At 48.3% G+C, this 13,809-nt stretch overlaps 1 protein-coding gene across 16 annotated transcripts in view; it reads right to left on the bottom strand.

The window, feature by feature from the left end:
- Positions 1 to 13,809, bottom strand: part of Med15 (mediator complex subunit 15) — a 73,766-nt gene that overhangs the window by 2,850 nt on the left and 57,107 nt on the right. For 8 of the 16 annotated variants that reach the window (XM_076862016.1, XM_076861768.1, XM_076861852.1 and 5 more), the window contains 6 exons: positions 9,583 to 9,702; positions 1,821 to 1,948; positions 1,597 to 1,724; positions 1,288 to 1,422; positions 1,143 to 1,206; positions 177 to 243 (listed from right to left, as the gene is read on the bottom strand). In XM_076862016.1, coding sequence (XP_076718131.1) covers positions 177 to 243; positions 1,143 to 1,206; positions 1,288 to 1,422; positions 1,597 to 1,724; positions 1,821 to 1,948; positions 9,583 to 9,702 — 642 coding nt within the window. The remainder of the gene's footprint in view (positions 1 to 176; positions 244 to 1,142; positions 1,207 to 1,287; positions 1,423 to 1,596; positions 1,725 to 1,820; positions 1,949 to 9,582; positions 9,703 to 13,809) is intronic. The other 8 variants (XM_076861381.1, XM_076861506.1, XM_076861617.1 and 5 more) reach the window with 3 other exon arrangements.

The raw sequence follows: 13,809 nt of genomic DNA, 5'->3' as shown, positions 1-13,809 counted from the left end.
GTGTTCCCACTCTCCACAGCAATTGGGCTTGAAAGAAGCCTTGTGGGTAGAGTTCCCAGGTTAGGCCTAGACCCAAGCCCTGATTGCCCTTGACCATGAATGTTCCTCCCACACATCTTCTGAGATGCTGTGAGGTAAGCCTTGACTTCCCTAGAGGTGCCTGAGACTCCACTCACCACCGCCATGTCATTCTTGAGTTTTTCCAGGGCGATCTCACACTTCTGCAGGGTCTTCAAGGGACACCTGAGGAGAGAGAGAATGCAGGCTGGTTTCTGTGCAAGGGGGCTTGGGGAGTCAGTGACTCTTGGGTGCTGATCCCAACCATTGCCTACCTGGCCTGTCTAGGCTTTAGTCATTGGAAACCTCCATAGAAACCCCAGCTAGTAGCCAGCTGCTCCCAAACTAGGCTAAGGCCTCAGTCTTATCTAGGTCAGTCCCTGTCCCCCTTGACCCTAAAACCCCAATGAATAATTAACCCAAGAAGACCTGGAGGGCTGTGGAACAGTGATTACTATTCAACACAGATAAGCAGAATTAAGAGAAACTTCTAGAAAGCAAGCAAGAGCTTGAGCTGAGGCAGTGAGATAGGAGAGAAATAATGTGCACAGTTTTGCAGTGCTGTCCCAGCTCAGGTGCTCATAGCAGCCCATGGCCAGCAGGTAGGGAAAAGGGATGAGAAGACGGCAAGCTATGGCTACCCACATATTTCTCATAGGCATCACCTATAGCTTCATTTCCACAATGAGCCACATGGCTGCTGCTAGCCCTGCAGTAGACAAGGTGACTGAGACATAGCTGCTAGCCAAAGATTATTGAAAAGTTGGGCAGAGCTAAAGATCAGCCTCAGGCAGACGTGGTGAGGCCACTGTAAACCAGGACCTGAGGAGACAAACTATGGTGGCCAAAGGATAGAAGCATGAGCTCCATAGCAGTGGCTGTGGAGTAGGGCAAAGGCTGGGTGCTGGAGGTGAAGTCTTGGATTGAAGCCCCAATACATACCTACATGGAGCCTCAGAGGCTTCTGGCAGGGCCCAAAGACCTGCTGGACCACTTTGCTAAACCCAGGTCATCACAAGCCCTGGGAGCCCTCCACAAGCTGTGGTATAGCACTATTCCGCCCCAGAACCCTCTGCAAAGCTCACCTCTTAGAGGGGTCAGTCAGAATGTCCAGAAGGCTCTTCATCTTACTCAGGTCCTTTTTCCTGTCTGGGACAGAGAAAGGACACTAAGTTGCAGGCTCTGAGTGTCTGTGGGGTCCCTGCACCCAGCCCTGGCCTCTGGCCCCACCTTCATTCTTGTCAATCTTGTTGATCATCCGGCGCAGGGGTTCAATATACTTGGAAAGTTGCTTCAGCTTGTCCAGGTATTGTTGTTCCTCTGCCTGGCTGGAGCCTGCTGGGCTCATGACGGAGCTGGGGTTCACTGTGGGACATGGTGCATAAGGCTGGCTCTCAGTGAATCCTTAGGTGAGGGGCTCAGGCTCTGAGTGATCTAAGAGCTCTTGCACTCCTTACAAGTTGTAAGGTCTGGTGAAGGTGAAGGTGACTCTTGACACCTCCCAGGGCTCTGCCCACCCCAGCCGCAGGTCTCACTTACCAGGGGTATTTAAAGGTCCAGGGGAGGGCACACTGAAGTTCTGTGGGGTGCGAGCTGTCACTGGGCTCTGGGAGGGCTGTGGTGAGGGGCTGGGCAGGAAGCTGCTGGGGGATGGAGCAGGGCCGGAGCTGTAGCCAAATGAAAGGAAGCGGATCTGAGCCAGGGGCACTGGGCAGGCCTGCCCTAAGGGCCAGATGGGGAGGGCCATTCTTGGCCAGGCCTACCTGACATTGGAATTGGGCTGTGAGCCGGGCTGTGGAGATGGTTGGGGAGGGGGAGGCATCGACTGTGGGGTCTGCACCTGCTGGCCCGGTGATGGAGAGGATAGCATAGTGAGGCTGCTCTGGCTGACCTGGAAGAGGAGGGACTCAGCTGGCTCACTGTCAAACACTCCTGCCTGCCTCCATGCTATCTGCCCACTGTCCCCACAGGCTTCACCTCCCTCACAGCCTCACCCTATATCCTTGTCTTCTTCCAGATGCCACTTAGATTCACTTAGGCAAAAACCCCATCCCTGGGCACATAGCACACAGTGACCAAAGCTGGTGGGAAGGCTAGGTGGGCAGCCCCAGCTCTTTGGTGAAAGGGCAGGAGGACTCTGGGTTTCTGGGTTGCAACAGACCATAGCTTTTTGCTCCTGGCTTCTCAGGCATGGGGGGTGTGAATAGAAGGTGATGGCCTCATGTGTGCCCTGCCATACCCTGTCTTGCCTTGGATGCTGTCCTCTATGGGTCAGTAAGGACATTGCTCTGCTGTGGGAAAGTCTTCCACAAACTGTCTGCTGACTGCATTGAGAATAAGGCCAGCCATCTGAATCTCCTGTCCTGATACATGCAAATGGCACCTCCCTACTTGACCAGTAGGGGGCAGCAGGGAGATCATGTCTTACACTGTGTCCCACCTGGACCTACTTAATTAGAACAAGGTGGTTGGAAGAGCCATGTGCATATCCACAGGAAGCACCTGCATCAGTCTTACCAGTGACCCTGGTCCCTCAACTGGACTAGTAGAGTCCACTGGGAGAGGTGACTTAGCATCAGAGCTGCCTGGGCTCAGAGCTCGGCTCTGTCATGCAAGTGTATGCACCTGAGTCCTTAGAGGCTGTCCCTGTCCACAGAGCAGGGCTGTTCCTGCTCCCTAGTCTGTGTTGGGAACAATCCAAACGCAGTCATCTGTACCACTATCAGCACAAGGGACATCATCTTTTTTACCTGTGAACTCCAAGGGATTGAAACTGTAGTAGCCAGGCATCAGGGACAAGATGTATGTACCCACACCTTCCAGAGGAGAAGTGTAAGATGGCAGTCTAGATAAGAACAGTTGCATGCCAGCCCCTTGCTATAATGTGACCACCCTGAAGGCTCTGCTTGCTTCAGAGGTTCCCAAGGGCCTGAGGTGGCATCTCCCACATCCTAGTCAATGAGGTACACTGAGCACCTCTCCTAGCCTCACTTGACTCCTGGACCATTCAGTTTTGCAGACCAGCTCAAGTGAGGATACTGATCCACTCTGAGGATACTGATGCCCAACTGGGGCGTCCACACTTCCCTTCCATGTACTCTTCTGCCACAGTGACAGAAGTACTGGGTAAGGACTACTCTGAGTGGGTTCTCAGCTCCTCAAATTGGGAACAGACTCAGATCCCACCAGAAAATGATGCCTGCCCTCGTCCCCACCTACCTACCAGTCAAGCAGAGGAGGGCAAGGGAGCTGGAGGTAGTCTGCTCAGTACCACATGGATCAAGCTCATGGAATGAAATGTCACCTCCCTTTTGCTCACTGGCTTCCCCACCTGTTTCCATTGACTGTGCCAGGCAGCACTGCCCTGGGTGCTAGGTGGAGACTGCCCCTGGCACTATATGCAATGGAGTGTCAGGATACACAAGGCACCATATCACGGTGCTTCCCACATGATTGGGTCAGAGGCTCTAAACCAAAACCATGGGCCCAGGGGACAATAATAGAATGAACTGTTTCCACCACTTTGTGACTAAGACACCCCTGGCTAGGGAATGAAAGGGCAAGAGCAAGGGAGCTTGGACCTCTAGTTGGTGGGCCCAGTTACTCCTCCAAGTGTATTCATGCTAATGTGAAACATGTTTCATCTGTAAAATGCTGAATTAAATGCAGCAGGCTTCTCCCATGTAGGTCCAATACAATCATGGTGCTGGCTACACTGTAAATCTTGGGAAACCAGGTCAGGTGGTATGTTCCATACATTGGAAAACATGCTTCAGAATCAACCCAGATGCTAACAAATTGTAGGACCAGAACGTTCCATGCAAAGAACTACAGACAGTGCCAAGGAGCAGAGAGCAAAGGTCCTGAGGCCCCATGCCCATCCCAGCCCTGTCAGGCAGGATCCTACCTATAGTAAGTTCCCCCCTATCCCTGTCCCTCATGTATCCCCAGGAGGCCCTGCCATCCCTGGTCTTTCCCCAGCATGAGTCCCCACCTGCTGTTCCATCTGCATTCAGCCCCTGCTCAAGCAGATGTCCCTTATAGGAGATGGTCAGACCTTGTCTGCAGCCTAAAAGTTTGCTGCTTCTGTGGCAAATAGTAGCAAGATACCCATAGGGCATCATGGCTGGGTATGGCTGCTACAGCAGGAAGACTGTCTCACAATCATGTTCTACCTCAGCTCTCAGCCCCTGGGGGCACAGCACATGTAGCTGACACCCTCTGTTTTTAATGAGAGGATGGGGTTCCAAGTAGTTGTGTCTGGCATGAGACAGCATGTCTAAGACAAGGTGAAGGGTGGATGGCTCAGAAAGCATCCAGTGGAGGTAGGACATCCAAGTCCAGGCCAGGGATCATGCCCCAGGGAACCAAAGGGCCTTTCTCCTCTGTCCAGGTAAGCCTGGGTCCCCAGCACCAGGTTTTTCTAGTCACCCTAACATAATCTAGAAGCTTCTGCCTAAACTTTCTCCAGGCTCCAGGCTGGCACACAGGTCTGCTCATGTATGAGGCCCCTCCAGACCCACCCACACAACTGTCTGACACCCTGAATCCCATTAGCACCTCTCTGGGGCTGGGCCATCCAGAGAAAGTCCCAACACTTCTGCTTTGGTCCCTGAAGAGCCCCCAGGCACCCACACAGCAAATGGGCCCATCTCAGCGCTTCAGTTGTCCCAGGACAGGACAGCCAGCAGACCCCAGAGGGCTAGAGGTGGGGAGAGATTTCCAGTAAGAGGGAAGGAAAACAAACCACAGATAATCTTTCACTTCCAAGAACAGGAAACCTGGGCCCTTTTCAGGTTGGCAGTGCTGGGTGGTTCAAGTCCCAAGTTACCTTAGACATACATGGTACAAGGAAGAGCCTAGTACCTCAAACCCATCTTAAGACAGAATTGGCCTACTGAGGCAGCCAGTGGGACAGGAAAGAAACCCAGCCCACAGGGAGTAGAGAGGGAGCTGCCAGTGCTGCTCTCTAGTCAGGGAGGGAGCACTTGGGGAAAAAAGAAATTGCCTTCTATGCTCTCAGGTAACAGTTGGCCACTGGCATGGATATGGGTCTGTCAAGCCACCAGCAAGAACCACAGGATGAGAATGACACATATCCCACACACCCTGCACACTACTTGTTACCTGCATGTCACAGGTGACAACATAAGAGCTCAGAGAGGGGTGACATGCTCATGGTCACACAGCTAGTGTGTTGCAGGGGAAGCACAGGCACGGTAAATGTGTCTTAGCATTAATGGCACAATCTGCTTTCCTGGGAAAGCACAATAGCTTAGACAGAAGCTGTGGGGCTACACAGGGTGGCCAGGCAAGATGGATGAAGAGTAAGGGAGAAGAACTGGGAGGGCAGAATGGCAAAGGGGCAATGGCCCAGAGGCAGCAGAACAGAAAGGCTGATCTAGACAGCTTCATTCCACAAAGAATCTCAGGACAGACTGGTACCTAGCTTTCTCTGGACCACCAGTACCTGCTCAACACCCCAGAACTGCCCATTGCTCCTAGTCCAGCACTTAAGTGTGTCCCTTGGAATCACCATCTAGAAATACAGAGGAGCATGGTCCTATTGTGGTACTACCTCCTTATGCCCTCCAAGGGAGTACTAGGACAGAAGCTCCATGTTACCCAGCTGAACTCTTGGGCTAAGGCACTGTGTCTGATAAGTGCCTGGAACATATCAGACATGCTGTCATATTTGTCAGAGTCCATGAAGCATTCCTACCGTAACACAAAGATACAGTCATGGAACTAAGGAATAACAAGTGGAAATGTAGGTGTTCTGTTGCTTTTTCTTGACACATCTCTTCTGGGGTGGCCACTATCTTCGTTGAGTGTCAGTGGGGTTCTTAGGAAAAGGCAACAGCTGGGCGTGGTGGTGCACACCTGTAATCCCAGGGGCTGAGGAGGCTGAGACAGGAGGACTGTGAGTTCAAAGCGAGCCTCAGCAACTGTGAGTGCTAAGCAACTCAGTGAGACCCTGCATCTAAATAAAATACAAAATAGAGCTGGGGATGTGGTTCAGTGGTCAAGTACCCCTGAATTCAATCCCTGGTACCCACCTACCCCCGCGAAAAAGAAGAGGCTGGAAATGTTGCTCAGTGGCAGAGTGCTTGCCCAAAATATTCAAGGCCCTAGGTTCATCCCCAGCAGCCCCCTACACACACACACACACACACACACACACACGAGTAACAAGAGTAACAGAATGCTTACACTTCCACTACCTTCTTGGTCCCAATGTGTTGCCACAAGGAAAAAATAAGACATGGTGGATGCTCAATTATGTCCTGCTGAAGAATGAGTACAGGTTGCTAAGGGAGGACAGCAGAAAAAGGATGTGCCTGGAAGACATCCAGTGTTAGGAGACACTGGAAAGCACAATAGGTGTAAATTCCAGTCCAGCCCACTGGCCAGATGAGCAACCGGGCAGCTCCTGGCTAGTTCACCATCCCACCCCCACTCGTGCCAAGAACAGAACCCTGGGCCTTGGGCATGTTAGGTAAGTGCTCTACCACTGAGCTACATGCCCAGCCCTTGGTTAGATTTTAAGGATACATTCCTGGGATAAGCTTTCTTTTCTTGAGAGGGTTTGGATTAGAAATACACATCAAAAAAGACTACCATGGGCTGGGGTTGTGGCTCAATGGCAGAGCGCTCGCCTAGCACATGTGAGGCCCTGGGTTCGATCCTCAGCATCACATACAAACGAATAAATAAAATAAAGGGATTGTGTCCAACTACAACTAAAAAATAAATATTAAAAAAAAAAAGTCTGCCATGTTTCTGGAGCTAGCCAAGGTGGCAGACGAATGCCCAGTGTGTAGGGCCCAGGTGCTTCACACAATTCAGGGATCCTTTGAACAGGACCTACCCAAAGCCAGGTGTGCAGGAGGTTGCAGAGGGGAGACAGGCTCTGAAGCCCCAGACAAGCCTAATGTTATGGGACTGTGTGGAGACAGAAGGAGGAAAGTTACTTGAGGGAAGGGTCATGATTACATAGAGCACTGTGTGGGCAGTGGGGTGGTTTCCACACTGGGGTTCTCTTCATCAACTTTTCTTCCTTCTGTAAATATTTTTAGGGCCACCTTTCTCTCTATGGGCAAGCAAGAATGAGCCTGGATTAAAAAACAAAACCAGAACTTTGCCTAAGTTCCTTGTTGCCAAAAATCCTCTGTGGAGACAGAAGTATTTTCTAAATGATACTGCATTTGTCCTCAATACACCACCCCAAAGCTTCAGATGTACACCCATCACCCTGCACTGGGGAAACATGGCAAGTTAGCAGGCATCTTCTGTGGAAGTTAGCAGGCATCTTCTGGTGATGACTCTATCACTGAAGCCACATGAGGATGAACCAAAATTCTCTGTGCATGAACTTTATTTTGGCTTTATCTTACTTTTTCTCTTTCCACTTTTCTACCTAGCTTCCCTGCCTTTGGGTTTGGGAAGGACTATAGGCAGTAAGATTTATTTAGTTGACACAACTCAGAGGACAAGGTTTATGTGGAAGGGAGCATGGAAGGCTGTGAAGTGGGGGGTGTCTGTGAGAAGTCCAGGTAGAAACACCAGCAGCTGGCTGTGTGGGGAGTGGCCACTGCGCAGCAGTGTGAGAGCAATAAAAGGCCCAGGACAGAACCCATCGCTGCAGGCATGGTAGAGCCCATCCAGGAGCATGGTTCCAACTGGGAAGAGGAATAAGGTTGGCAGTCCAGCAGTAAGATCAAAGTTGAGGGGTTTCTAGAAGAATCCTACTGAGAAGCTGAGGTGTGAGAATTTCATTTGAACCCCTGATCCTCAACATGCCAGCTCCTGGGGCCCTTCTCATTTCTTTTTTTTTTAAATTTTAATATTTATTTTTTAGTTTTCAGCAGACATAACATCTTTTTTTGTATATGGTGCTGAGGATCGAACCCAGGCTGCACGCATGCCAGGTGAGCGCGCTACCGCCTGAGCCACATCCCCAGCCCTGCCTTCTCATTTCTTTTCTTTTTCTGGGGGATTACTGGGGATTTAACCCAGGGGCAATTTACAACAGATCTACATCCCCAGCGCCACCCCTGCTTTGTATTTTGAGAAAGGGTCTCACTAAATTGCTTAGAGCCTTGCTAAATTGCTGAGACTGGTCTCAAACCTGCTACTCTCCTGTCTCAACCTCCTGAGCCACCACACCTGGCCTTTCTTATTTCTTAAAAGGGGCTAATGCTTAAACTGTGTCCTGGAGCACTGAGAAACACAGAACTACAGACACAAAGAACCTAGCCCAACACCTAGCATGTATCACACCCTCAAAATGTTAGGGACTCTCGTTTTTATAAAATCAGTCCTACATGCTGTTGCTGAAGTTATCCCCACCTGACTCTGTGAAGCCAATGGGTACTAAGCCAGAGACCTAGACTTCCTTGTATGAAGGAGGCCATACAGGCACCACCTTACTGGCTTGGTTGTGATTACACTGTGAGAACAGTGCCTACATGCTGGCCCTCGGGGAATAATAGGGCTAGGATTACAGATGCATTTCCCTGTAATGGAAAAGGAATTTTAAAGGTCTTCTGGCAAATCTGAGATTTTTCACAAAAACACACATAAAATGAAAAGCCCATGTGATGAGAGAACTTGAGCACCATTTTATTTTCAGAATCTCAGAACAGTGCTTAGCACACAGGACATGCGCTGTCTGTTTAACAAATATACCATGGGATGATTTTAAATTTTACTTGACAATGAAAAACCAGGAATTCATTTCCCTGAAAAGTATAACACATATACAAGTCTATATCTACCTAGGAAAGTGTGTGTATAGTAAATTCTCCATTCTGTGAAATCTAGAACAACTTGGTCCAATACAACATATTTTGGGTGGAGGGGACAAGACAGACTGGGCACTATACCACTGAGCTACATCCCCAGCTCTTTTTACTCTTTGATTCTAAAACAGGGTCTTACTAAATTGATGAGGCTGGCCTCAAACTTACGATCCTCCTGCCTCAGCCTCCTGAGCTGCTGGGATTATAGGTGTGCATCACCATACCCAGCTCTAACACAACTTTTGTTCATGGTGGCCATCTTCTATGATCTGTGCTGTACAGTGAGCTTCCCCGCAGGATTACTGGGTGCTCAAAATATAACTGGTGCAACTGAGTAACTGCAATTTTAGTTTTATTTAATGTTGATTTAAATGTAAATTACCACACATGATTAGTGGCTACAGTGTTTAGATTGCACAGTCCTAGAAAGCACAACTATTTGCTTGGCTTCTATTTTATTTTACCATGAAGATGACAGCAGCATGATTATCTTAAACTAGAGGTGGGGGAGCAGATATTTATTTATATCCCCTTGAGAAATACTGCTGGGCTTGGCCTCATTTAAACAAACAAACAAACAAAAAACCAATGACACCTGATTTGGCACTCTGAAAGCCACCGTGCAGAAAGTCACCAAGGATGACAGGTGCGCTTTACAAAGGCGCTCAGAGGAACCCCGAGCTCCCGGCCGAGCCCTATACGCGGCCCAGTCCTTAAATACCTGTGCTGTGGGCTGTCCGCCCAAAGGGATGGAGCTCGACTGGACGGCAGACATGGCAGAAGCGGGTGGGAACCGGGCTCTTACGTGCATCCCGCCTTGGGCCAAGGCTTCAGCAATCATCTTTGAGGACAGAGGGACAACAGACAAGGTGATTGCAACAAGAATCGCAGTGCATGGCAGGTGGAAAGGGTGTGTGCAATCTCTGCAAGAAGGACCGCCAGAGTGAGGCACCCTTGGGGCAGCTTGGAGCAACCTGAGAGGAGGAAGAGTTCAAGCTCACAGCATCTTCAGGCCTGGCTAGGAATCAGGGATCTAGAAGTTGGCCCACAAAATGTCAGAGTCAGACCTCAAGGGCCAAGGCAAGACAATGGTCTGGGAAACCACAACCTTAGGATAGACTTGAAAAGAAGACATGTCACCAAAGTTTGCTATGAGAGAAGTTGAGGATCACTGAAACAGAAGACAAGCTCAGATAAGCCTGCTCAGAAATGCTTGTCTTAGAACTCAAGCTCAAACCACTTCCTCTTCTCCAGGTCTCTCTGGGGTTGCTGGTCCTGATTTCTATGGAGGAATTGGTTTTCTCTCATTAATTAAAAATGGGTGGAGCCAGGCACAGTGGCACCTGCCTGTAATTCCAGCAATTTGGAAGGTTGAGGCAGGAGGATTGCAAGTTCAAAACCAGCTCAGCAACTTAGTGAGGCTCTAAGAAACTTGGTGAGACCCTCACTCAAAATATTAAAAAAAAAAAAAAAGGGCTGGGGATGTAGCTTGGTGGTATAGTATCCTCGGATTCAATTCCTAGTACCAACAAAACAAAAAACAAAAACAAATCACGGGGGAAGGTGGGCAGGAGAGCCTTGGTCCTGCCTGGTGGGCTTCCTCCCTTTAAATGATGGATGGACGCACTTCCACAGAGATGCCTGTTAGGGCTGTTCTTAAATGCCAAAGATCCTCTCAGAGGCTAGAACTCCAGCACCAACCAGCTGAACCTTTCCTTGTCAATTTATACTTCGAAAAAGTAGGCTGAGCATTGTTGTGGTTCTGGGCCTGCACATGCTCAGAACTGTCACAGAACACAAACTAAAACAAAACAACCCAGGTTCAGAAAGAATGCAGGACTGACCCATAGGGAGAACAAAAACAAAACAAAACAAAACAAAACAAAAACCATTGAGGTGGAGGATCACTTCAACCCAGGAGCTTGAGACCAGCTTGATAACACAATGAGACCTCATTTCAAAAACAAAAAACCAAAAAACTAACCAACTCCCATCAAATTCTAGGAGGTTGTGAGCTGGACCACTAGATCAAGAGAGTGCTACAGGGCACTCAGTCCACACAGCAAGGTTGCCAAAGACAGGGCTCCAAAGCAGGACACAGGATGCAGGAACACCTCTAGCATCACATGATGGGCCCATGCTCACACATGGGGTACAATGCAGGAGCAGCAGATGCCAACTAGAACCTTATAATCTTAGGACCAAGACAGTCCTCATCCATGTCTGCAGTCAGATTAAAAAAAAAAAAAAAAAAAAAAAAGAATCATCTTACTAGAGGCTGAGGAAATGATTCTGATAGTCTATCAAAACATGGGCCAGGTCTCAAAGAGTCTGCCACTCATAGGCCACTGTCAGACACAAACATGTTGGGGTCTGTGAGGGTCCGCTGCCTTTCCCGAGGGAGGTACTCTCCTTGGCTCTCGTGAGAACTGGAGGATGGCAGGTAGGGGTGACAGCATCCATTCACAACTAGCCACTGCAGTCAAGAGAAGCCTGTCTACAGTGCTCCCTCCAGAAAAGAGAAAGGTCAGGTAGGAAGTCAGATGGTTTGAGAGGTGCATTCTTTTCATGGGGGGGGGGGAGATAAGAGGGCCAGTCATGGTAGTGCAGGCCTAGAAACCCAGTGCCTTGGGAGACTGAGGCAGGAGGATTATAAATTCAAAACCAGCCTCAGCAACTTACCAAATGCCCTGTTTAAAAAAAAAAGGGGGGGGGATGCAGATGTGGCTCAGTGGTTAAGCGACCCTGGTTCAATCTCTCGTACCAAAAGAAAAAGAAGGAATGAAAAGCTCAAGTCTACTTTGCTGCTGATTGGTTTTCTTTTAACCAGAAATTCCAGTGAAAACATGCCAGTAATGTTCACTGGATGAGATGAGCCAGTCACTAACCAATAACTCATATCAAGTGATAACACTTCAATTACTTCTCAACACATAGCTGCCCAGAAAGGAATTTCAAGGAATTCCAGGAATCCCTGCTACAGCTCTAGCGGATTCACTATGTGGGGATTGGGGTGTGTGTGTGTGATAGAGTCCTCTGGGGCTGGTCAAGGAAGAGTGGCTGTTAAGTCAGCTACATTAATGCACATCCATAACAAATGTCTCTACCGCTGAGCCACAATCCCAGCCCCTCTTTTTATTTTTTATTTCAAGACAGGGTCTAAGTTGCCCACACTGGCCTTGAACTTGAGATCTTCCCACCTTAGCCTCACAAATCACTGGATTACAGGCATATACCATTGTGCCATGGTGATGACAATTCTTTGTAACCTGTAAATTATACCTATTTAGTTTCGTTTTTTAAATTTTGAGACAGGGTCTTGTTAAGTTGCCAGGGCTAACCTCATACTTAAGATTCTCCTGCTTCAGCTTCCCAAGTCAATAAGGTAGCTAAATTTCATGTATTAAAATGGAAGGTTAAAAGATAAAAGCTTAGCCAGGGGGCTGGGGTGGTGGCTCAGTGGGACATCACTTGCCTATCATGTGTGAGGCACCACATATAAATAAGGTAAAGATCCATTGAAAATGAAAAGAAAAAAAAAAAAAAAGCCAGGAATGGTGGTCCATGCCTATAATCCCAGCAATTCGGGAGGCTGAGGCAGGAGGATTATGAGTTCAAAGGCAGCCTCAACAGATTAACAATAGGCACTTAGCAACAAGGTACTTAGCAACTCAACGAGATGCTGTCTCTAAATAAAAAGCATAAAAAAAAAAAGGGCGGGGGATGTGGCTCAGTGGTTAAGTGCTCTGGGTTCAATCCCCAGAACCAATAAAATAAAGGATAAAACCTTAGGGATTATGTGAAAGTAGAATCACATTCTGTCATCATTTTACAGGAAAGAAAGAGAAGTCTATTGCGTCTAATAAATTCCCCTGAGGGTGACATCATCTCTCCCACCTACAAGAATATCAGATAAGAGAGATCCAAAGAGCCAGGAGAACATAGCACAGGGCCAACCTAATTCTCCTAGAACATCCATCCCAAGTGGAGAGTCTGACCACCCATCATCATACTCATTAACCTAGAATGGGTGCAGGCTCCACAGGGGGCCTCTCTGCAGCTTTCAGAGCAGATTTAAAGGATGAGGCATGGAAAATGGATTCATAAGGTCCCCCATACTGTTATCACTTTCATGGAATTGGCAGTCTGTTCTATAGCTTGAGGCAGCTCACACATATAAATTTGCAAAACCTTGTTGGTCACTGTATCCTGATGTCAAATTTGTGAGACTATACCAGGGAGTTCCAGTTTGCATCTTTGAGCTCCTAGTTAGACAACTGGCTGATAAGATTCAAGGGCCCTCAAAGTGACTGACTCACTTTTGAAAAGCTGCAGGCAACCATCTAGAACTCAGCCATGCATCACTTGGTAATAGCAAAAAACTGGAAATTACCTAAAGATCCAATAATAAGACAATACCTAAGGATAGAAAAAGACAGAAGAGTATTGTATAGTCACTCAAAATAATGCTGACCAGGGGTTTCTTTTTTTTTCCTTTTTAACACAATGCCTTTATTTTTATGTGGTGCTGAGGATCAAATCCGGGTCCCACCTGTACTAGGCGAGCGCTCAGAGCGCTCTACCACTGAGCCACAATCCCAGGCCTGACCAGTGGTTTCTAATTACAGGATGCTATACTTTGGGTCTGGAATGTCCCCCACAAGCCCATGTGTTAGAAGTCTGGTTCCAGGTCTAGGGCATAGCTCACTGGTGGAGAGTTTGCCTGGCATCTGTAAGACTATCCATTCCCAGCACTGCCAAAAAAAAAAAAAAAAAAAAAAAATTAAAAGGCTTGGTTCCTAGTTTGGCATTATTGGAAGGCAGTGGAAGCTTTAAGATGTAGGGCCTTATAGAAAGTTTTTGGCTAAATATGGGTATGCCCTTCAGGGAGACTGTGGAAAGCTGATCTCTCCTTCTCTTTTGCTTCCAGACCACCATCCAGTGGCAG

Source organism: Callospermophilus lateralis, chromosome 1, assembly GCF_048772815.1.
Source record: "Callospermophilus lateralis isolate mCalLat2 chromosome 1, mCalLat2.hap1, whole genome shotgun sequence".
Taxonomy (NCBI): Eukaryota; Metazoa; Chordata; class Mammalia; order Rodentia; family Sciuridae; genus Callospermophilus; species Callospermophilus lateralis.
Note: the sequence above shows the minus strand (reverse complement) of the source record. Positions and strands in the feature narration are given on the sequence as shown.